At 38.9% G+C, this 25709-nt stretch overlaps 1 protein-coding gene across 2 annotated transcripts; it reads right to left on the reverse strand.

The window, feature by feature from the left end:
* Positions 1-2037: 2037 nt before the first annotated feature.
* Positions 2038-18346, reverse strand: Inip (INTS3 and NABP interacting protein). Of its 2 annotated transcripts, XM_046451939.2 has the most exons (6): positions 18191-18346; positions 17486-17693; positions 16609-16691; positions 6272-6374; positions 4909-4999; positions 2038-2888 (listed from the first exon to the last, which is right to left on the reverse strand). In XM_046451939.2, exons 3-6 carry the CDS (start codon positions 16631-16633, stop codon positions 2793-2795), a joined length of 315 nt encoding a protein of 104 aa, XP_046307895.1. In that variant the 5' UTR covers positions 16634-16691; positions 17486-17693; positions 18191-18346; the 3' UTR covers positions 2038-2792. The 2 variants fall into 2 exon arrangements, with proteins under 2 accessions (XP_046307895.1, XP_046307896.1); XM_046451940.2 differs by lacking the exon at positions 17486-17693 and having other exon boundaries at positions 18191-18340.
* Positions 18347-25709: the final 7363 nt, after the last annotated feature.

Here is a 25709-nt window from a genome sequence, read left to right on the forward strand (position 1 = left end):
ATCCCAAGAATGTTTCTAAGCCTATCCAAACCACAGAAGCTCCAGGATGCCTCTCATGCCACAGTTGCTCCTGGCTTACTTAATGACTACTGGTGTGCCAGAGCAGGGTGCTCTGCAAGGTGATCTCTCCATGACCAGATCTTACTCATCTTTTTGTCTCCCACAGCACAGTGCTTACCAGAGGAGGTATTAATAAAATCACATGGACTTGAATTTGTAAGTGACACAAAACAGATATAAAGTGTTTACTAGCCCTAGCAGAAGTGTTTACTAGCTAGGGCTACATGATTTTGGCAACATCTATTTAAAAGGCTTCCATGCCAAATGTGGTGTGCACACCTCTAATCTCAGCTATTCAGGTGACTGAGGCAGGAGGATCACAAGCTTAAGGCCAGCCTGGGCAACTCAGTGAGACCCCATCTCAAAATTAAAAAAAAAAAAGGCTTGAGGATATAGCTAAGTTGGTGGACAATTTGCCTAGCATGAGCAAGGTCCTATGTTCAATCCTCAGTCCTGCCAAAAAAAAAATTCAAAAATTAAAAAATAAAAACTTGGCAAGACCTTGCTTCAACAAAAAATAAAAAGGGCTGGGGCAGAGCAGTGCCTAGCATGCTGCTCCAGGATTCTATCCCCAGTACCACTCCCCCCACCCCAAAAAAGGCTAAGAAACTGACAAGAATACCACTGCTAACGTAATCTCATCATCTGGATTACAAGTCATATGATAGGTAGTTTTCAATAGTGTAAAAACCATACAAATGTCATCTCCCTACCATCTATCAGCTGATACATTTAGAACCATGTCAGTATGTTGTGAAGCCAGAACAAAACCTTGGTGAAATTAATTCAAGAAAAGGAGGGCTACCATAAAACCCAAGGAAGGAGAGCATCTAGGGGCCCTTTGGGAGCTTCTCAGCAGTAGGAGTAATTCTCTGTCATGGTGACCATTATAGTGGGGTCAGCTGCCAACTCACCCACATGATATCAGTTCAAATTCTCCAGAGGAAAAAACGCGAACAGCAATGGGCATAATGGCGCACACCTATAATCCCAGGTACTCAGGAGGCTAAAGCAGGAGGATCACAAGTTCAAGGCCAGCCTGGCCAACTCAGTAAAACCCTGTCTCAAAATTTAAAAAAGTGGGGGGGGTGCCTTGAGGATATAGCTAAGTTGGTGAACAATTTGCCTAGCATGAGCAAGGTCCAAAAAAAAAAAAAAATTAAGAAAAAACAACAATTAAAAACTTACCAAAAAAATCCAAATGCCACATACAGTTCTAGAACTATCTATTCTCGCTTCACTTTGGGTAGGATAGGGCTGTGTGGCTGCTAAAGTATTTGGGGCCGGGGGAGCCTATGAAAAGGGAATAAAACTTTGGCTAAATATTGAAACCGAGTACAACTGTAAATTAAAATTTTGTCCTACCATCAGAGATGATGGGGACTGAGGTCAAGAAAAGATCAATTATGAAAAAGTTATATATGGGCTGGGAATGTAGTTCAGTGGTACAGTGGATGCTTAGCATGCATAAGGCCCCAAGTTCAAACCCCAGGAACAACAACAAAAAACCCAGAATCTGTATCTGTGATAATAGTGTAAAATAAAATTTCAATCATGAAAATTTTGCATAACATATGTTGAAGAGTTCTCTAAACTCTGCTTTTCAGATTTTATTTTCAATCAGCTCCTACTTCTGTAGGACTGTAATAGGATAGTGAGGACATCATTTTTTTTTTTTTTTTTGGTACCAGGGATTGAACTCAGGAGCACTCAGTCACTGAACTACATCCCCAGCCCTATTTTGTATTTTATTAAGAGACAGGGTCTCAATGAGTTGTTTAGGGCCTTGCCACTGCCGAGGCTGGCTTTGAACTTGCAATCCTCCTGCCTCAGCCTCCCGAGCTACTAGGATTACAGGCATGAGCCACCGCACCCTGCAGAGGACATCATATTTAAAGAAGCACTCCAGATTCTGCTAAAGATGGCTTGTGTTGAGCAACTTGCTTAAGTTCCTACTTAATTTAAAACAGGCTCAACTTGAATAATTTAAGTTTTTAATTAGATAAAAATGAACAATGAAACCATACACATACCATTTATGTAGAAATGTAGTAATAAGACCATGTACAAATAAATGTGTAAGCCACGACGTTCTTTATAATTACTTTGAATAGCACTATCACATCATTTATAATGGCATATGTTTATAAAAGATGCTTAAGACTGATTGGTAATTTAGTTTTATCTTGGGTTTTCTTTTAAAATAATATGAGAATATTTATACATTTAAAAAGAGTACTTCTGGATGATAACATTGACTATAAACTTGAAAGCTATATACTACATCAATCCTGTGGAATACAAATATAAACCTAACTTATTGAATCCTATGCATTCACAGTTTTCAAAAGCACCCTCATTTCTTTCAAGTTAAATACTACAAATGGTTCTTATAAGGCTATTGTGGACACAATATACTCAGTTATTTGGGGCTGATTTTACATGACTATCCAATTCAGAGTCTGATTGAGAGCTAAAAATCAAATGGCATTACAAAAAAGGTAAAGTCACTAAGCAGCATAATCAAATTTTCAGACAATCCAGCTTCTAAAGCTTTCATCATCCTAGTCCCCCTCCCTTCTTTTTGCTTTTACTTCCATATTCCTTTCTTTTCAAGAAGCAAAAAATATGTAAGTTCACCAAAATTCTGAATGTCACAGTGTGTACAGCACTAAATGAGAGGAGCTTTGGCATTGGGTATTACAAAGTAATTTTCATTACAGATGTTTTCTTCATTCTGGGTCAAGGCGAGGTAAAACAGGAAGAATAAGATTTCCAAATGCAGAGTCTTGAGTTATGAAGTATCCAGATGAATGTGCATGAGCATGCTGAGAAAGATTAAAAAACAAAAAAACAAGTAGAGTCACAATTTTCCAACCAAGTCATTAAAATTTCTTATCCTTTCTAAATGCTTGAGACCAAATTTATTTAAAAATCAATTCTTATTCTGTTAATTTTGTTGAAATACACAGGACGTGGATAACACAGAATTTGGATTAACAAATTACACCAAGTACTCATTATCATCCTTTCTATCTCCCCTGTGACTCTCTTCAATCAATAGATGAGTTAAAGACATGAACTGCTTTGTTCCTCAAAGTGAGGAAAACTAGCATCAAAGGCTCCAAAGTACTCTGCTTTTGGTCAACAAATCGGGAAAGAAAGGATAACGTTGAAAGGAAAGGCAGAATGGTTATTGATGATTGAAAATACCAATATTTGGGCTGGGGTTGTGGCTTAGTGGTAGAGCACTTGCCTACCATGTGTGAGGCACTGGGTTCAATTCTCAGCACTGCATATAAATAAATGAATAAAATAAAGGTCCATCAACACTAAAAAAAAGTATTTAAAAAACAATATTTTATAGAGAATGATGGAATGTAAATAATAAAGAAGCCACAAATAACTTCCCTCTGTATTAAAGTTCCATGTTTTTAGTTCAGTGAAGTTGACACAGGTGCATTAAAATAGGTTGGAAATCACAATCTAGAGCTTCTGCATCCTTTATTTACATTTTCCTATATATAGAAACATATTTTTTCAGCCTAATCATTCATCTATTCTTTCTCGAAAGAATAGAGCTCTAAAAAATATAATACTTATTTCAGAGTGATCATAACTGGTATATTTGTTGTTCCAGTTAAGATTTTTATAGTTGTATATTTAAGATGAGGGGACATAATGTGTTTTAAAAAGGGGACTGGGTTTTTAAGTCACCTAAAGTGAGATGATCTTTATAACATCTCTTCCAATTCTGGGGTTCAAAGGTTTAGAATCATAGGCAATTACATTATGCATAAAAAAAAAGTCATTTCATCCAAGGTCTCTGAAAATCTTAAATTATCCCAGATAAATGTAATTAAAACTATTTGTTTTACATATATATAAAAAATTCAATTTTTTTTGTTTTTTTTAGTTGTAGTGGAAAACATCTTTATTTTTTATGTGGTGCTGAGATTTGAACTCAGTGCCTCACACATGGTAGGCAAGCGCTCTATCACTGAGCCACAACCCCAGCTCCAAATTAATGACTTTTTGTTTTTGTTTTTGTTGTTGTTGTTGTTGATGGACTTTTATTTTTTATTTATTTATATGTGGTACTAAGAATTGAACCCAGTGCCTCACATATGCTAGGCAATCACTGTACCACTGAGCCACAACTCCAGCCCCTGAATTAAGGTTTTTAAATTGAATAAGAGGTTCCACATTAGGAATGTGAATTTCTAATCCAACAGTAAGAGTTAGCTTTTAAACACTGCCTACACAAGTTGTGCAAACCATAAAAAAAAAAAAAAAATCCTAACAGCAGCAATAAACCAATAAGAATATCAAACAATATAATGACATGACAAATTTAAAAAATATATATGGGGGCTGGGGATGTGGCTCAAGCGGTAGCGCGCTCGCCTGGCATGCGTGCGGCCCGGGTTCGATCCTCAGCACCACATATAAACAAAGATGTTGTGCCTGCTGAAAACTAAAAATAAATAAATAAATATTTAAAAAAAAAAAAAAAAATATATATGTACTATTAAACTAGCCAGTTCAATTTTCTAGATCATCCTGCCCATCCAAATATCCTCAGCTCTTTTGTGCACAAGCAATCCCTTGGCAGGTATAGCACAGAATCCATCATGACGGCGTCAACACCATAAAAGACACTTTCATTACTGCTGTATTGGTCCTTCGAACCCTTTGGGTATGATTGAACATCAGCAAACCATTGCAATTATGTGTGGAACATTCTTATTGATATTGCTCTACCAAAATACAAAATAACTACTGTGCTAGCTTCTAAGGCCCAGGAAATCACAAATGATTCAAGAATGTCAGTTATACTTTGCTCACCTGCAAAGCTGCCTTCTGCTGGGCTGCGATATGCTGCTGTTCTGCATGATCCCGGAAGTCCTTATTAAGAGCGGGTCTGGAGAGTGCAATGCTAAAATGGAAATCTTGGTTACTAGGTTTCTTAAGGCAAAGGCATCCTTACTTTTTTTTTTTAATAGTAGTAAATTATCTTTGTTTTAAATCATATAGTTGATGCATAAAAACTGCATATACTTATGGTGTACAATATCATGTTTTGATATCTGCATATGTTGTGAAATGGTTAGATCAAGCTAATTAGCACATCTGTCATCTCACATACTGATTTTTTTTTTTTAATTTTGAGAGCACTAAAGATCTACTCTCAGTAATTTTCAGGTATTCAATAATCATTATTAACAGTCACCATACTGTATAATGAATAATAAATCTCCTAAAGAGATGTCCTTACTTCTGTTTTTTTTTTCTAGGTGGTGTTGGGAATCACAACCCTGACTTCATGCATGTTATGCACACTATGCACACATTCTGTTACTGGCTAGATCTTCTATCCTTAGTTCCAACCCATATTTTTCATTATTTTTTTATTTATAATTTAAGGTCCCCTATTTTCAAATAGATTTGAGGTACCACAGTCTATATCATGTTCCTTATTAACATAATTTTTAAAAACAAAGTAAATTACATGATACCTATCAACAGTAAAACCACACTTTTTTATTTGCATAATAACAAAACTTAGCCACTATTCCACACAGGTTGAACTACTATGAATAAATAACTAAGAGACACTTAATTACCAGATTCTAGAGCAGATACTAGATGCTTGGCTATGTGCTAATAAAAATAAGCACTGGGGGTATAAAACATGCAAGAAAGAGCTCACACACAACAGCAATTCGGATGAATTGTGATGCATGTGATGATAGGGGAATTAAGAGACTCTTTTTTTTTTATTTGTTCATGGACTATTTATTTACTTACTTACTTACTTACTTATTTATATGCAGTGTTGACAATCAAACTCAATGTCTCACACATAGTAGGCAAGCACTCCACCACTGAGCTATACAGCTCTAGCCCCCGATAGAGAGTCTATTTTTTATTTGTTCTAATTATTTATATGTGACAATAGAATGCATTTTGACACATCATACATAAATGCAGCATAACTTCTTGTTCGTCTGGTTGTACATGATGTAGAGTTACAGAGGTGCTAATAGAGAATCCTCCCCCCACCCCCCAATAGAGACTCTTCATGTAGTAGGGTAGTGGTCAGGGAAGACATATCTTAAGGGTACCAGGAGACTTCCAAAGAGTGTCCAACAGCATATTTTCTTGAAAAATATTATTAATAATAGCACCCCAAAATAATAGTCAATACCTAGCTCCAGGATGATTTGTTGAAGATTGGTTCTGCATAAGTAATTTTCGTTTCTCCTTGTCCAGTTCTGCCAAGATTGCAACTCTATTTTTGTTTTGAAAACCTAACAGAGGAAAAAAAAGAAGTGGGGGCAGGGAGAAGAAACTTTTTATATCTATTTTCTACACCTAGGTCATCTAGAACCCAAAGAACAAAATTCCTACTCTCTAACACAATGATGAAGTCACTTGGTAAGTATCTTCCCCTTCCTGCCTATGTCCCAGCAACTTTTAAGAGCATAATACATGGACACACACACAAAGTATAATACTGACTGAGGACTTTTCAGACTTAATTCTAAATAGTTTTAATTACCCATGTATGAGTTACAGCATTTTTTTTTTTTAGCAAAATTTTTGGAACCCCAAATACTACAAGAACAGTCTCTATACTGCACAGTCAAATCTCTGTGCAGATTTTCTTAGTTCTCTTTGTGAAAGCCTCTTTCATGGAAGAAAAGGATTAGGCAAACTTGGATCAAAATAATACTTGTTTTTCTCAATCACTTTCATTCAGAAATGACATACAATCTTTCAAAGAACAAGCCAAAGATTTGCAACTGACCAGAAAGCAATTCTGAGAAAGAAATGGAGCATAACTGATAGGATACAAAAAGATGCCCTTCTTTATCAAATGGTTAATACTGGGATTGATTCTGAATTTCAAATTTATATAAGATTGAGAGCAGAGATTGAAAAGTCCTGTGCCAGCATCTAGCTATGTTTTTAAAATCTCAACTAAATGTCAACATATAAACACTGAGAGACTGCACACTAATTGCACTAATCCCTGGCCTCTCTGAAAACATTTCTCAAGGTCTGGCCACAAGAGATCTGTGTAGCCCCACGTCAACGACAAACTAGAGCCAAGGAGTAGCTTTCCCCTTGTGCTGGGCACTCTCATGCTTGTTACAGTTCTTATCAGACTTGCTCATATTATCTGTAGGCATTTGCATTTCTGGAAAGGATTAAAGGACTTGGAAAACAAAACTACAGGAAGAAGAAGAAAAAAATACAGCTCAGGAGACTAGAATCACTGGGCTGGAAGAATGAATACAGGGGGAGGGAGCATTTTTCAAGCAGAACTAAGCACCCCCAAGAGTACCTATGAGGGGGCTTCCAAGATTTTTCACTGATTATAAAGAGGAAGAACTGGTAGGGGAAAGATCTCCTAGGGAGAGGGGCAGAGATTGGCTGGGGATGGTAAAGAACACACAAGGGCATTCACGCTGAGTTTGGCCTATACCAGAAGCAGATGAACTAAACCCCTTAGACTGGGCATCAGCATATTGGCTATGGCCAGGATTTGGGACAAAATGTGTCTCTGTGCCACATCCATTTTAGGAATTTGTCATCTCCCATTTTCTTAATAGCAGACTCCCTTTTTTGGATGCGGTAATTCACAATACATGCTGGTACTTCAGAAGAGACATTTTATGAGCCTTCCAGGGGATTCTTCATCCTAACTCAAATCCCCTTTTCCTGTCTGACCTCTTAGTTAAGTCTTTGGGAGAAGGAGCTCTATGGGGCCTCCATGTGCCACACATTACCTGCTCCACGCACCTTACAGATAAGCATGTCTCAGAAGGCTTCTACTTACAGAGAGATTTACTACAGCTCTGAGAAAGGAAAAATCATACTGTATTCATTACTCACTACTCAGAAAGTGATATGTGGGGACTTTTCTCCACACCAGCTATGGATCCTATAATTTAATTCTGGCGCACTCTACCTGGAATGTCAGATCCCACAGGTTGAGGAGTCAATCCCACAAGACTGACCCCACTTCAGACACCAATGGCAAGTAGTAGGTCGTCACCTGTTTCTGACCTCCAGCTACATATTAACCTGCTCCTTGGGTGTGACTAATTTGTTAGAGCAGGTCACAGAACTCAGGAAACACTTATATTTACCAGGGGCAGGTCCATGGGAAGGGGACTGGAAAGTACATGCCCTTTTTGACACTTCATCCTCCAGGCAACTTCACATGTTCAGCTATCTGGAAGCGCATCTGAACACTCTCCTTTTGGTTTTTTATGGAGGCTTCTTTACCTGGGCATGACTGATTAAATCACTGACCAGTGATGAGCAGCTCAACCATCAGCCCTTCCCAGAGGTCAGACCTAAAGTTCCAACCCTCTAATCACACGGTAGGTTCATCTGACAGCTATCCAGAGGCTATGTAGGAGCCCACTAAGATCCCCTCATTAGAACAAAAGATGCTTCTGTCAGGAAATTATAAAGGTCTGGAGCTCTGTCAGGAACTGGTGTTACAGATCAAATAGCAGAATAAAAGAGTCTCTTAGTTCCCCTATTGCTCAGGAAATCATGAGGAACTCTAAGCCAGGAACTATGTCAAAGACAAAATATATATTTCTCATACCACAATATCACAACAGCCAAGTTCTAAGAACATACTACTTACACAACTGGTTATTTCTGAAAGGATAATAAAAAGATATTTTTCTATTTTAATTTAGGATTCAGTAAAAACGAGACAGAGAGAGAGACAGAGAGAGAGAGAGAGAGAGAGAGAGAGAGAGAGAGAGAGAGAGAGAAAGCAGTAGGAAACACTGAAGTTTGAATCAATGAAAAATCTCAGGGTCTCAGTGTCAGACTTACTAAAGCTTGAAGACCTATAGAGGGCTGGGGTTGTGGCTCAGGGTAGAGCGCTCGCCTAGCATGTGTGAGGCACTGGATTCAATCTTCAGCACCACATAAAAATAAATAAAGGCATTGTGCCCAACTACAACTAAATATTTTTTTAAAAAAATTATTTAAAAAATAAAAAGAACTCACACTGGAGAGAGTTGTAACTATTTGTTACAACTGACAACTATCTTGCATTTTTTTCACATTTACAAGGCTTTGATCCAATGTGCATTCTTACACAGGGCTAAGTGAAAACCTCTGCACATTACTTCAAGGTTTCCCATCACAATGTTTTTCATCTGTAAGCTGAACCACCATGATTAGAGGAATTCATACACACTCTACACTGATACAAATTCTCTCCGCTATGCATTCTTATGTTTGCTAACAAGGTTGTAATAGTGAGGAAGTCCCACTCTATATATTCAGGAATTCTCTCCAGTGTGAGTTCTTTTATGTCAGTGAAATAAACTGTAATCAATAAAGGGTTTAACACATTGCTTAACATAAATGGGGTTTCTCTACAGTATGAATCCTTTCTTGTTTTCCATTGAAACTGTTGTGATCACTTTACCACATTGCTTACATCCTTAGGGTTTCTTTCCAGGGTGAGTCTGTGGCATTGGAGAAGTGGGAGAATGAAAACTTGGCCACTCTATGCACAGATAGGGTTTCTTTCAAGTGTGAATTTCTGAATGGAACTGTGATCGCTGACTGCTTTACCACACCACTTACATACACAGGATTTCTCACCACTGTTGAGTTCTTTCATGCCTCACATGAACCAAGACAACTAAAGGTTTTCCCACATTGCTTACATTCATAGGGTTTCACTTCAGTGTGAGTTCCTTTGACTCTCAAGGGCACTGTGATTTCTGAAGGCTTTCCCACATTACTTACATTCTTAGGGGTACTCTGTGGTGTGGGTCCTTTCATGCTTCAGAAACCAGTGGATATAACAGAAGGTTTTGCCACACTCCTTATATTTATATGACTTCTCCCCATACTCCTGATACTCAGATGGTTTGTGTCCTGTCTAGGACTTCTCCATGGTTTCACTCAAGGAGTTCTCTTGCTTACAACAGGATCTGGAATCCTGAAGATTACTGCAGACTACCACCATCTTTATATTCACAGAGGCTCTTTACCACTTGATTTCAATATTGAAAATTATAATCTCACAAAAACATTGTTTTTACAAGTGAGCTGGCAAGAGGAACAGGAAAAGCTAACATAAAGTTCCTATTATAAATAATATAAGAATTAAAAAAAAAACTATTTAGGTACAGTGTATACCTCAGAGTTAAAGCACATGTTTAGCATATTAGACTCTGGGTGGTTCAATCCCCAGCACCAACACAATAACAAAACTATTTAAAAATAGTAGTATGAATTTGGAAAGTAAAAGTGCTCAACTATAAACAACATTAACAGTATGATATAAATATAATTCATTTATCCTTCAAAAAAATAAAACACCCAGGCTGACATTAGGGTAATGGGGTTTGTTGTTTGTTTGGTGCTAGGGATTAAACTCAAGGCCTCACTCATATACAAAAGTGCTACCAGAGTTTCATCCCCAGTACTTTTTTATTTTTTTAATTTTGATACAGGATATTGCTAAACTGCTGATGCTGGCCTCAAACTTTGTGAGCCTGCCTTGCCTCCTGAGGGGCTGGGATTATAGGCATGCACCACCGCACCTAACTAGGATAGTAGGCGGAATACTGTATTTGTTTCTTAATGAAAGAAAAAAATCTCAAGTTCATTTTAAAAATCCCAATATATAAGACTATTCATATGGAAAGATATGTCAATATAATAGTGTTTAGTGGTCAATGAAACCTTATAAGGAGAAAAATGGTACGGCATGAGAAGATTTAATAATGTTAGTTAAATCAGACTACCATTATTAACATTTGCCCTTAAAAGAAACATGTTTTCTTGTTCTGTCACTTTACTGGCCAGCAACAATGCCTTTCTCCTTGTTATCAACTCCAGGTGGGACAGATTTTGGTCTCTAATATATTTTCCACTAAAAAAGAACCAGAGATTTAGGGAGACTACTAATTCTATGTCTTAGGTCAGGAGAAAAACATTAAGATGGGTTTAGAATATTTTGTCAGAAAGAAATTAAGCATTTTTTTTTTTAAATAAAGGAGGTCTAGGCTCATGCTGAAAGGACAAAGAAGCCAGTTTGAGGTTAGTAAGGCTGTCACAATTTGAACACTAAAAGGAGAATAATTACAGCCAGATGGAATAAATGAGTTTCTGATAAGCCATGAATTAAAAGAAGGGTAAAAATAATAGGTTATTTAATGTCTTATTATGCTAATAATTAGGTCTGTGTTAACAGTTGTATGTTTTGTTTCTCCTATTTAGTATGTATCTATATGTGACATTTACCTGTATATATTTTGTTTCAGTCCAAGTAGGCTGGCGTAAACAAAAGGAATCATGGCTAAGCCAAACAGTCCCCAAAAAAGCAGGCCATAGGCCAAAAACAGACAAGTCAAATCCAGACTATACACACATACACACACACACACACACACCACACACCATTTAAAAGGAGATACATAGTTGGTAGGACTGCAAATCTGTGCAACCACTCTGGAAAGCAGTTAGGAGATTCCTCAAAAAACTAGGAATGCAACCACCATGTGACCCAGCTATCTCACTCCTCGGTATATATTCAAGATTCAATATCAGCATACTACATGGATGCAGCTACATCAATGTTTATAGCAGCACAATTCCTAACAGCCAAGCTATGGAACCACCCTAGATGGCCCTCAACAGATGAATCAATAAAGAAAATATGGTATATACACACAATGGAGTATTACTCAGCCATAAAAAGAATGAAATTATGGCATTTAATGGTAAATAGATGAAACCGGAGACTACCTTGCTAAGTGTAATAAGCCAGTCCCCAAAAGTTAAAGATTAAATGTTTTCTGATATGTGGAAGCTAGTCCAAAATAAGGAAGGGAAAAAAGAAAGGCGAACACTTCCTACATCTTCCAAGATTAAAAATTAATCACTCCAGCCACCTTTTGGAGTTTACTAAAATACAAATCAAAGGAAAGGAATGAGCCCTAATGTCTCTTAGGTGATCCCCTTAGTTCACATTCTCTTCTATCCAGATTCCAAGGACTTGCCTGTTTCAAGCTGCTGCCACTTACTCTATCCACTGAGGTTCTTCACCTCCAGGACTGGCTAAATAAGACAATGAAATATGTTCTGCTAAATCAGCCTTTCTTCCTCATCCATTTTTCTTTGCCTCATACTGATAAGCTCACAAGCCCTTTTCATCTTAAAGATTTCCTGCTTAATAACAGATGTGGAAGGGTACAAAGATTCAGAAGAGGTCTTTTGCCCCTAGTCTAGAGCAAGCTCAATTTTTTCTAAGAACTATAATTAGAATGTTCTAATCCCTGTCTAAAGGGCCGTATGGGAAAACAGAATGAACTGGGACATGGAACCAGTTTGGGTTCTCATCTCAGTACCACTACTTACTATTCAACATCAGGGAAATTACCTCACCATGCCTCAAGACCAGTGGTGATGGCAGTAACTACTTTAAAGACAGTTATATAAAATAAAGAAGATGCAGGTAAAATATTTATCATATTGCCTGCTATGTGGTAAGTTCCATAATAAATACTAGCTATGAACTGTTTTTATCATCTAGCATCTCTCTCACCCTATTAAGTTATACATCACTGTATCCTGGTTAGCTTCATTAGATAGGGTACCCCTGATTAGCACGCAGCTTTCCACATGACACTCAACATTTAAGATGTTCCAAGGCAATATGTACTGACCTGGGGATCCAAAGCTTTTCCCTAACTGTACAAATGATCTCAAGTTACTTTGCATCATATTCTACCTTGACCCAGTTTCACTCCCCATTTCCTCCTGGGTCCTATAGAGCAACTCTTGGCATTGAAATCTCTGCTTTAGCCATTAAAACGAAATAAAAAGAAATATAGTTTTATTTTTTCTTCAGGTACTAGGAATTGAACCCAGGGCCTTGTACATGCTAGGAAAGTGCTCTACCACTGAGCTACATCCCCAGCCCTCACCCCTTTTCTGGAGACAGGGTCTGAGTTGCTCAGGATGATCTAGAACTTGCAATCCTCCTACCTTCACTCCTGAGTAGCTGGGATTAATGTGCCACTGTGCTCAGCTAAGAAATCTAGCTTTTAAAACCCTACTTTAAACTGTGTCTTTACATCCATATGCTCTCATCTTTAAAAAGGTACAAATATACGGGCTGGGTTGTGGCTCAGCGGTAGAGCGCTTGCCTAGCACGTACGAGGCCCTGGGTTCGATCCTCAGCACCACATATAAATAAACAAAATAAAACTATTAAAAAAAAAAAAAGGTACAAATATGGGGCTGGGGTTGTGGCTCAGCAGTAGAGCACTCACCTAGCACAGGCGAGGGCCTGGGTTTGATCCTCAACACCACATAAAAATAAATAAATAATTAAAGATATTGTGTCCAACTACAATTAAAAAATAAATATTAAAAAATATATATAAACACAAGAATTTTAAAAGGATCTGTACGCATCACTGGGACAACTCCAGTAATGCTCAATTGCATACTTTAGTACAAGCTTGAAGTGTAAATTTGCTTTCCTTCTGGACCACAGAAAGTTTAAGATTGGCAATTGAGTCTGAAGTCAAACAAGACACCTCTTAGAAGCTATACCAATCTATTCCTACACAGGAAATCATTAATTCCCACTACCTGATCTGAAGTCTTATGATTACTTCCAAAAGCATTGGGAAGCAGGGACAGTACTGGGAATTGAACCCAGGGACACTCTACCATTGAGCTACATCCCATCCCTTTTTATTTTTTATTTTGAGACAAGGTCTCACCAAGTTGCCAAGGCTGTTCTTGAATTTGTGATCCTCCTGTCTCAACCTCACAAATCACTGAGATTTCAGGAGTGCTACCATAAGCATTTTGAGATAACCATAAAATAAAAATCAAAGAAAAAAGTTCATATTCCTCACTTGTGTGTTTCGCTTTCTGAAATCAGATTAGACGAACCCAATTTCCACCATATGATAACAGGACCTTTATTTACCAATAATGAAAGAATGACATAGGCCAGGCATGGTAGTGCACACCTTAATCCCAGCAACTCAGGAGGATGAGGCAGGAGGATCCCAAGTTCAAAGCCAGCCTCAGCAACTTTGCAAAGTCCTAAGCAACTCAGCAAGACCTTGTCTCTAAATAAAATATAAAAAGGGCTGGGGATTTGGCTCATTGGTTAAGCACCCCTGTGCTCAATTCCCATTACAGGAAGGAAGGAAGGAAGGAAGGAAGGAAAACTGACACAATGAAAGACACAGAAATGGTACTTCAGCAAAATTCCAGTTTGACATCTGCCTCTACAGATTAAAAGTCTCAAAATGTTACATCTTATCAATCCACTAATTATTGAGAAACTACCAAATGTTCCATTTTACACTGGATGCTATGAAGAACATGAGACTTCAGTGAGCTTATAAAGTGTTTATGGAATTTAGAAGTTCTGATTACTACCATAGTATGAAGATGGCTAGACCTGAAAGAGGGCTTGGTAAACCCAATGGGATTCTGTACCCTGCACCATAGACACTAACAAATTACAATGCATAGATCAAGATTTTTTTTTTAAGTCATGGTTCTTTCACTTATCACTTTAAGATAACTAAGTCACTTGATATTCAGTCTCCATATGAAGTAATTCCTATACATATAAACAGTTCAGAAATAATTTCATGTAGAGAGTAAAAATACAATCAAACCTAATAAGGATCTGTAAATTCTGCTGAGAATCCAAGTCTACAGAACATGGTATGGACTCCCTCTGCTGGTGTCTAATAGCAACAGTTCCATGACATCAACAAAATTGTTGTCAAAAGAGCAATAAAAAAAATAATGGCTAATCTAAATTCACTTCTCTTTATATTAGAGATATTTCATACTAGATTTCACTATGGACCAATAAAGGTAACACTAAAAATTGTTATATTTTTACTGCAACTGCTAAAAAGAAAAGTAATTAGCAAATTGTAAGTCTTGATTCTTTGTTATTAGAACAAAAGGAAAATTTAATATTTATTTTCATTTTGACTGCTCTGTATGATTTTTAGCAGCTTTTTTGGGGGGAGGGGTGCTGGGATCAAATTCAATTTAAGTTAGTTTATTATGCACCCTTACCACTTAATTTTAAAAAGAAGAGGTCAAAGACCATAAGGAAATGTTAACCTGTACTTAGTCCATAAGGCACACAAATCACATGAGATATCTGAAAAAACAGAAACCTATTAGTCAGTTATAGCTGTTACCATAGCTATCTTTTTATAATGGCAATAAAAAAAATGAAAAGGCAAGCAAGACTAGGAGGAAATATTAGCAAAACACTTATCTGATCATGGACTTGCATCTAGACTCAAACAAAACAAAACAAATGAAAAAAAAAAACTTTAGAATAAAAATAAATAACCCAATATTTAAAAAATAAGCAAAAGAGTTGAACAAATACTTCACAAAGGAAGATTTACGACGTTCAAAAAGTATGAAAAATTGCTCACATGTGTCATCAGGGATATGCAAGTTAATACCACAATGAGATAGTCAATTCACACATTACAAAGTAGCTAAAATTAAAGAGATTGACAATGCTAAATGTAGAGCAACCAGAACTCTCCCAGGTGCTAGAAGAAATATAACATGGTACAACCTTTGGAAAAGGATTTGGCACTAACATACACTCAGCTGATCTGTTTCTAGATATTTATCCAAGAGAAATAAAACATTTGACTACAAAAAGGCTTGTACAGCAGTTTTATTCACAAGAGCCAAAACTGAGACAATCCAAAAGGCTATAAACAATGAAGGAATAAACTGTGATGTATTCATCAAATGAAATAATACTTCACAAAACAATGAACTATGATCCACCCACACTATGCATGAATCTCATTGTATAGTGAAAGCAGCTGGACATGAATGAATATACTTTATATGACTCCATCTCTATGAAGGTTGAAGTAAGATAAAAAACTAAGATTAAAAAGAAAACAGATTCCAAAAGACACAAGTAATAAAAAAAAGTATGAAGGGTCAAACATACATAATAGTAAAACAGAGTTCAAACTTGACAGGAAAACAGGCCTACTTCAAGTTTTTAATCAGAAAACTATTTACAAACTTTGTACAGACTAAATGTTATTTTTATTAAACATTTAAACACAAAAACTTCATGATAGTACCACGTATCTAACTTGATTGATTGTATGAAAGTTTTTAGAACAATGAAGATAAAAGCATGATGACAATATAGCTTTAAAAGTGATTCTGATTTCAAGAAAAAAACAAGAGAATGCAGGTGTCAGAGGAGTACAAATGTTCAGTGTGAGTATTCTTAACATTAAAATACAGGATTAATCACATTAAAGATGCTATATATCTGCTATAATGTTGAACTAATTTCAAATTTGGGATTTCACTTTGCTATTCACTTTAAAATTCTGGCTACAGTAATTGTCCTATTCTAAATTTCCTCTAATTCAAATACATTTAACATATGTGGAAAAAGTTCCTAGTAATAACAGAAATTCCAGCATGTATTACCTTGTCCTGAAGGATTTGCTGCCATCTTCCTGTTTTCTGTTTCAATTATATTCAGAGGCAACAGATTAGCACTTTATATTCACCTGTAAAAACATACGTGCATGCATATAAAATACACCATACTTTAACTGCAAATTAAAAGCTGTTAAGAACAGTTAGCCTATTAGCAGTTTCTCATTCTTTTCAAAAACATAAATTTGAAAAGCATAGACTTAAATCACAAATTTAAATTCTGCAAGTACCTCAAGCATTTAATTAAATAGAATGTTTTTTCTTGAAGATGTTAATACCAACATTCAGCATTACTTTAATATACATCATTAGTTTGTATTTACCAAATATTACCAATTATATCAACCAGTTTATGGCATCCATATGATAACAGCCCTAGAAAGAAAAAAAAAAAAAAAACCACTCATCCATTTAAAATATATCCAGCAACAACTGGGTGCACTGAAAACTAAAAGAAAAAGAAGCCAGGTATGGTGGCCCACGCCTGTAATCCCATCCACTCACGAGGCTGAGGCAGGAGGATCTCAAGTTCAGAGTCAGCCTCAGCAAACTGGCAAGACCCTATCTCAAAATAAAATAAATAAATAGGGATGTGGATGTAGCTCAGTGGTAAAGCACCCCCAAGGTTCAAGAGAGAGGAAGAAGAAAGGATAAATGAACCTAACATTTATCAAGTAACTGCTCTGCACCATACACTGTGTACAATGCTTGAAACTAGTTTCTATTTATTTATGACTATTTTGTAGGTGTGGAGTACTATTTTCACAAAACTAGTGAGAATGCTTTGGGCTGCTGGCTTTCCCAGCTTCGCGTTTTTGTACTAGGTCCTGGGGAGATCCCAAGATAAACAAGACCCTACACCTACCCTCAAGGAACCCTGAATCCGGGGTGGGGGTGAGGGGAAATGGTGTTATTCGAGCAGCCACACCAACAAAGCGGAACAAACGCGCTCTTCGGAAGGTGTGAACACGTGATGCGCTGAGATGCGATGCCTGATGCCTTCAGGAGAACCGGGAATGAAAAGGACTGGAAAACACGTGCTGGTTTTTCATAAACGAATCTCCGGGTGCCTCCTGCGGCAGAAGCAGAGGGCGAGCCAGCTAGGTTAGGACAGGAGAGCAAGAGGGCCATTGGAGAAAGGGAACGTTAAGCGCAAGGACAAGAGGGCTGGACTGGCGTCTCGGGAGAGTCCCTGTCCGCAGGCGTGGAGGACGGGCTGGACGAGAAAGTAAACAGGGCGCGGGAACCTTGGGAGGGGAGGCTGGCTGGGAGGCCGCGGCCCTGCGGCAGCAAAGATGGCAGCAAGCCGGGCGGTGTGGGCACGCCTGGAGCCCCGGCTACTCCGGAGACGGAGGCCCAGGATCCCAAGTTCGAGGCCAGCCTCAGCAACTCGGCGAGACCCAGCCTCAAAAACAAAAACAAAAACGGGGGGGGGGGGGCGGTTACTGGGGCTCAGCGGCAAAGCGCCTCAGGGTTCACTCCTCAGCGCCACCCACCCGCACGAAGACAGCAACAGATCAGCGCCGGCCTCCCGCTGCATTTCCCGGTGCCTCCAGGCTGTCCTACTTACCCGAGCGCCTGGGCGCTGGGGAGGCCTCGCTGCGGGTCGCAGCTGTCAAGGTGGAACACACCACCTAGAGACAGGCAAAACCTCCTCAGTGTGCCGAACTACAACCTTCCCGCCCCCGCCACGCTTCCGCCTCCTGACTGACGTGCGCCAGGGAAACGGAAGTCCCGCCTCCCGCATGGACACAACGGACACCGCCCACAGCCTCAATACAGATTTGCTTCCTTTCGGAAGAGTGACAGCCGAAGAGGCTCATGGGAGACGCAGGAGGTACTGTTTGGAGGTGGGGCCCAAGTGGGGGCGGGACCAAGGCGGAGACTGCTAAGCAGAGGCGGAGCGGGGAGTAGAAGAGTCCCTAGCGCCGAAATTGAGTTTCTTGTCCTGGCAGTTCCAGGGAAAGAAACCCTCCGTCTAGCAGGTCTTGGCCACCAAGTGAATCCATTTCAGCTGAGCCTCAGAGGGAGTCTAGACTAGCTTTCAAGCCTTAACAACCATGTCGGGTTGCGGGTCCAAACACACACAAATCCCAGGGATATTTCACGTCTAGTTTGCATATTCAGAAGGAAAGCACGGAACAGGTAGAAGTTTTTACTGCTGTGCAATAAATTGTATTTTAAGTTCATGTGCCATATCTCAAAATACCAAGACACTACTAGTAGGATCACCTGATGCTCCATTCTAGCATAATAGATTGAACAAGCATCAATTATTAATCCATTTACCTTATAAAGAAATTTGCACTGATATGAGTCAACTATTAGCTGATTGATTCCATTTTGCACCTTTTCTACTTGAACATATTTTTGTTTGTTGCTATTATTTTGCGGTACTAGGGACTGAATCCAAGGGTACTCTACCTCTGGGCTACATCCCCAGCCCTTTTTATTTTGAGACAGGTCTTCCTAAATTTCCCAGGTTAGCCTAGAACTTGCAATCCATCCCCTTCAGGCTTCCCAGTTGCTGGGATTACAGTTGTGCACCATAGTGCCCTGCTGAATTTGTTTTTAATAATTGATGCTTGCTCAAAAATAAATGTTTATGATGCACAATTTTGTTGTGCATGAATCCATGATGGAAACAATAATTTCAATACCAAGAATTCCATACTCCACAGCATGCAATTATTGACTGCCTTCTATGTGCTGGGTACTTGCTGTGCATCAGCACATTCCCTGATTTGTGTATGAGACTTGGAATATTGAGTTACTTTATGTTAAGTAGTAAGGGCAAAGGTGACCCAGGTGCTAAATCCCAAATTCTTAAATCTTCTGCTCTGGAGGGAGGAATTCTTTTGAAACCAGCTCTTGTTGATCAAGCACAACACAAAAGCATTTTGGTGAAGAGAACTTTTCAGTCTCTCCTATAATCTGATGAGGAAATACAGTCTTATTCAAGCCAAAAAAGTTCAATGAAAGCTTTCAGTTAAAAGCCCTTGTGAGAAGCTGGGGTTGTGGCTCAGTGGTAGAGCACTCACCTAGCATGTGCAAGGCCCTGGGTTTGATCCTCAGCACCACATAAAAATAAATAAAATAAAGGTATTGTGTCCAACTACAACTAAAAAATAAATATTACAAAAAAGACCTTATGAGGGCTGGGGATGTAGTACTTGCTAGAATACTTAAATGCATTGAGGTCCCAAGTTCAATCCCCAGCACCACACACACACAAAAAGGACCTTTGTGAGTATGGATGTGACTAAAAGGATAACCAAGGTCTTAAAATCTCCATGGCTGATAGAACATTAGGAGAATTTGCTTTGCTGCCTGAATAGATAATATAGAAACTAAGGTATAGAAACTCTAGTGTAAGTCTCAAATAGGGAAACAATGTTTAAAGAGATGAAAATGCTGACTTCCTTGATTTGATCATTTATTACACTGTACAACCTAAATATGTACAATTAAAATGATAATAAATACAAATAAGTCCCAAGTGAACATTCTAAACAAAGCTTATTTAAGGAGGTGAAAGGAAAAGTTCTACCACAAGAACATTTTGCAACTTCCTTCCCAGGGACAGGAGAAGTTAACAGAAAGATAAATTTAACTTGCTGATAATTCTTTTGCCTTTACTTGAAGGGTATTGGTCCTTGAAACTCCTCTGACTTCTCCTTAAGAGTTTTGGGGAACTTCTGCCATATAACATTTCAATTTCCAGTTTTGACAGTTAATGATTGTTGTGAGGCCTGGTTTAAACCTTTGCCTGGTTTAAACCTGTCATCTATAAAGTGGGAATAAAATGAATGAATACAATATATAAAGCACTTAGCATATCACCTAACAGAGTAAATACTCAGTAAATATTGTCTATTAGTATTATTGTAATGAAAGATCTGTGCTTTATTGGATATCCTACTACTTGGTCAATAGGTCAGCTGATCCACATGGAGCCTACATACATATCAGAAAAAAATTCAAGACAAGAAGAGGGCAAATGACAGTCCCATGGCTGAAACATTAATGTCAGATAGCAGTGTGTAAATTGCTTCATCCTGAAACCATGTGGTTACAGACCTCCATTATCAAAGGAAATAGTTGACAATAGTCCTCAGTTTCTAACTGAAACCATCCTAACCCTGTTTGGCATTTTGTGATAAAATATTCATGGGAACTGTATCAGGCCAGACAGCTTTTAAAATCAAGTGTGTAGGGTTGGGACTGTAGCTCAGTGGCACAGCACTTGCCTAGCATGTATGAGGCACTGGGTTCAATTCTCAGCACCACATAAAAATAAACAAATAAAGGTATTCTATCCACTTACAACTACAAAAAAAAATTTTTTTTAATTCAAGTGTGTAGATATTTGTGTAGATGTTTGAGACAGTTACTGTTGTTACTCATCACTTTGTAACAAATTACCCTGAAACATGGCAGTTTAAAATAATATATATTTATTATCTTGTAGTTTCTGAGGAGCAGGGATCCAGGAGGTGTAGACGGATGATCATGGCTTTGGCTTTGGCTTTGTGCCCAGGTTACAGTCAAGGTACTGGCTGGGGCTATCGTCATTTCAAAGCTTGACTGGAAGGGAGGGATCTGCTTGCAAATTCACTTGGATGGCTAATGGCAAAAGGCTTCAATTCTGAACCATAAAGTTCTTTCCATAGAAAATAACTTGGTTTTTTTCTTGTTCGTGGTTTTATAGTACAGCATGCCTGGGTTCAATCCCCAGTACAGCAAGGGGGAAAAACATAAAGGAAGAAAGGCCTAGCCAAGACAAAAGCCATAGTCTTTTATGAATGTGCCAGTAGATGGCAGCAAAGAGATGACAGGGTGGTGTAAGCGGATTCATCTGTATCTGTAAAGGATTGGGGTTTTTAATTTCAGTGGGGCTATGGAAGCCTAATAGTTTGGAATTAATAGATAGTGTGGGTAGTAGGAATACTGGCTCTCCCTTCCCCAGCCCACACCTTGATATGTGTGGTTGCAAATGAGTATTTTCAACTTTACAGGAGTACAAGGAAAGATACCCTTAAGAAGTGGGTTTTAGTTCAATCAGGAGGTAGGTGGTTTGATGGTTCTGTGAAGGGGAACTTGTTTACCATGGAAGGAAAACTTTTAAAAACTATAGGGGAAATCATTTTCTTATATTGAATCCTTACTCTCTGCTAGGACTCCACATGCTTTCTCTCAAGACCAGCCTTTAAGAAGGATTCAATTGCTGGGTACAGTGGTACATGCCTGTGAGAAACTGATGTCATTCCATTTTTGAGAAACCAGCCTTTATCTCAGAGCAAGGCCTGTCCAAGGAAGGGGATGTGACCCTTGTCCTAGGAAAAACCCACAGAGCACTCCTAGGCACATACTCACCCTGCTGAGTTGTTTGTCTACAAATAACAGGAGAGGTCTGCGGTGCCAGGTGTCCCTGACTCAGTCAGGCTAGGTGAGGACCCATAGCAACCCCCTAGCAACCTCCAATCAGCATGAGACAGGGAAAACACCTGGGATGCCAGATGACCCCCCAGTAGTTTATGGTGTTGATAACGTGTTGGGAAACCATGTAGTTCAGCACGTACTCCCCTCATGGCTTAAACCAATCAGTTCAAAGGAATCCCCCTCTTGTACTAACCAATCACCCCTACCCAACTTGTTCCAGCTAGTGAATGTGCTAATCAATGTTAAGAGTTGTTGTTTGACTTTCCCGAGGTATGGAATGATTTGCTGTGTGATGTTGTGACACATAGAGTATCCCCCCAAAACCTATAAAATTTCACTGAACAAAGACTGGACTCACTCCCTGGGACTGCTGCATCGGGAACTGGGAACCGTTGTGAGTCCAGGCTTGAGCTTGCAATAAAGACTCCTGTGTGATTGCATCGGATTCAGTTCTTGGAGGTCTATTGGGGTCCCACCAATCTGGCATTACACCTGTAAACCCAGCAGCTCAGGAGGCTGAGGCAAGAGGATTGAGAGTTCAAAGTCAGCCTCAGTAAAAGCAAGGCGCTAAGCAACTCAGTGAAGCCCTGTCTCTAAATAAAATACAAAATAGGGCTAGGGTTATAGCTCAGTATTTGAGTGCCCCTGAGTTCAATCTCTGGTATACTCCCCCAACAAAAAAGAGGGGTACAATTATCATCTTTCCCTCCTTTTTGGGGGGGGGGATATTGGGGATTGAACCCAGGAGCCCTTTATCATTGAGCTACATCCCCAGCCTATTTATTTATTTATTTACTCACTAAGACAGGGTCTCCCTAAGTTGCTGAGACTGGCCTCAAACTTACGATCCTCCAACCTCAGCCTCCTGAGTTGCTGGGATTATAGGTGTGCACCACCATGCCTGGCTAGACTCGTCCAATTTTAAACATGTGGAGATATTGAGCCTTTGAGAAATAAAGTAGCTTTTTCATCATGTCATCATTTTTTGTTTACAACAGTGACCTGAACCACTAAGTGAATCTGTGTTTATAACCATGGTTGTAAATGATAAGAATGTGAAACACAGTCATATGCTGCCAGCTGGTGCAGACAGAGTCTCCTTGCGCAGTTCAGGACCAGGTCTCAGTTTGCAGGCCAGGTCTATGTGGCCCAGACAGTAAGACATTAATACCAACCCTGCCTCCTTAGATGGTATAGGACAGGAGGTCCACAAGAGTGGATAAAGCTTAGATTAGAAATTTATTGATTGATTTTTAAAAGTATCAATTTCATTTTGCCACTATTTGTCCCTTTATTACATAGATTGAACTTTGGCGGGTATTTTTTGTTTTGTTTTTTAGTTGTCAATGGATCTTTTATTGATTGATTGATTGATCTGCATGCAGTGCTGAGGACTGAACCCAGGACCTCACACATGCCAGACAAGCTTTCTACCACAACTCCAGCCCAAACTTGGTGGTGTTGTTTTTTTTTTAATATTTATTTTTTAGTTGTAGTTGGACACAATACCTTTATTTAATTTGTTTATTTTTATGTGGTGCTGAGGATCGAGCCTAGGGCCTCACACATGCTAGGTGAGCACTCTGCCGCTGAGCCACAACCCCAGCCCCCAGCCTTGGTGTTTTGAATAGGTTCTGAACAGCACTTGCCACACAGAACCCATTACATAGCTTCTTGTGGAATGGCTGCCTGAGTGCAGTGAAATGCTTCATGTCATTTACTTCTAATCTGTGTACCTCTAAAGAATCGGGTTTCCAGTACATTTTAGTATCATCAAAATATTAAGAAGAGCTGGGCATGGTGGTGCACACCTGTAATCCCAGCAGCTGGGGGCAGGGGGTATTGAGACAGGAGGATGGTGAGTTCAAAGCCAGCCTCAGCAAAAACGAGGTACTAAGCAATTCAGTGAGACCTTCTCTATAAATAAAATACAAAATAGGGCTGAGGATGTGGCTCAGTGGTCAAGTGCCCCTGAGTTTAATCCCCAGTATCCCCCCCCATAAAAAATGGTAAGAAGTTACAACTACTGATTGATCTTTTTTTTTTTTTTTGTTCTAAATGTTTATTTTTTTTATTGGTTGTTCAAAACATTACAAAGCTCTTGACATATCATATTTCATATGGGGGTTATGAATTCCCGTTTTTACCCCGTATACAGATTGAATTACAGTAGATGGGGTAGAGAGAGAAGATGGGAGGGGAGGGGAGGGGGGATAGTAGAGGATAGGAAAGGTAGCAGAATACAACAGTCACTAGTATGGCAATATGTAAAAACGTGGATGTGTAACCGATGTGATTCTACTGATTGATCTTTCATTTAATTAAAATTAAATTAAAACTGAAATGTGGAAGGCTGGGGTTGTGGCTCAGTGGTAGAACACTTGCCTAGCATGTGTAAGGCACTGGTAGATTCTCAGTACCGCATATGAATAAATAAAATAAAGGTCTATCAACGACTAAAAAAAAATTTTTTTAAATGAAATGTGGTACTAGGCATGTAGCTTAGTGGTAGAGTGCTTGCCTAACATGTGCAAGGCCATGGGAAGGTTCACAAGGAAAAAAAAGCTGAAATATGCCCTTTAATTTGTTTGTTCAATAAATACTTAATGAATCATGCTATGCCAGGCACTGAAAATACAAAGTGATTTTTCTTTGTAAGATGCTTTTGGTCAGAATCCCTCTTTTGCTTTTTATAGTATGTTAGAAGCTGATCTAATCCGCTAGTCAAATAATGCTTCCTGGGCTTCCATTTTTGTGCTGCTCTAAGAGAAAATCAAGATTATGTAATTTTTATAAAACAGAAACTTATTTCTCACAAGTATAATAGGGACTTGGAGAGCCTGCCTTTGCTAAAAGTGGTGACTCTTCATTTAGGCCTGCAGATGCCCAACGGATAATTAAAAGCAGGATAAAACTTGGCATCTCTGCCTTTATTTTGTATTTGTCTTTAGATTCCTGCTTAGCACTACATGCAGGCCTGTTACATAATTTAAGGAGTGTTCATCTAAAAACTGGTAATACAAAGTTTATTAACCCTAAATGTACCTAACTTATCTCAACTTAGACATAATCTACAGCGACATTCCACTGTCAGCTTTTATAGCATCCTATTTCAGATCCCTACAATGGCATCTCAGAGGTTGTCCTACACCTTCCAGAATTGCCTCCCCACACCCAAGTGGCAGCAATTACTCTGTGATGAAACCTAGGTTTCCTCCCTAAGCAGGAGCAATCATCTCATGATGGGAACCAAATTGACCCTTCCAGCGATGATGGCCTTCCCAGAACTTCACAGAACCAGCCCTCAGGTAATGATCAACAGACAGTGACCTGACTAGAATGACTTATTCTGCCAGCTATGCAAACCTCCCAGCTCCTCTGGAAGGGAGGGATCTGCCTTTGCCTTTGTTTCCCTTTTCCATAAAACCTCAAAGTTTCTTTAGTCTCTTGAAGACAGATCTTTGATCACTGTACCCATGTATCTGTTCTTCCTAGCACAGCCACCTGATTAAGGCTTCTTTCTTGCTCTTCACCCCTGCTTATCTCTTTGACTAGTGTATTGGATGGGTGGCTGAATCTGGTCTGTTGGGACTACCAAGGCAGCGGCCTTTTCCTGAGAACTCCAGTAGCAACAGTTTTGGAGGTTG

This window comes from Marmota monax, unplaced genomic scaffold (assembly GCF_021218885.2).
Source record: "Marmota monax isolate L192 unplaced genomic scaffold, Marmota_monax_Labrador192_F-V1.1 WCK01_AAM20220418_F8-fsc00020, whole genome shotgun sequence".
Classification (NCBI taxonomy): domain Eukaryota; kingdom Metazoa; phylum Chordata; class Mammalia; order Rodentia; family Sciuridae; genus Marmota; species Marmota monax.

Coding starts and splice junctions, on each gene's coding strand:
- Inip (XM_046451939.2), bottom strand. CDS start 16,633: ATGGCAGCAAATCCTTCAGGACAAG. Junction 6,375..16,608: donor AGCAAATCCTTCAGGACAAG/GTAATACATGCT, acceptor TTCCTCTGTTAG/GTTTTCAAAACAAAAATAGA. Junction 5,000..6,271: donor ACAAATCATCCTGGAGCTAG/GTATTGACTATT, acceptor TTTCCATTTTAG/CATTGCACTCTCCAGACCCG.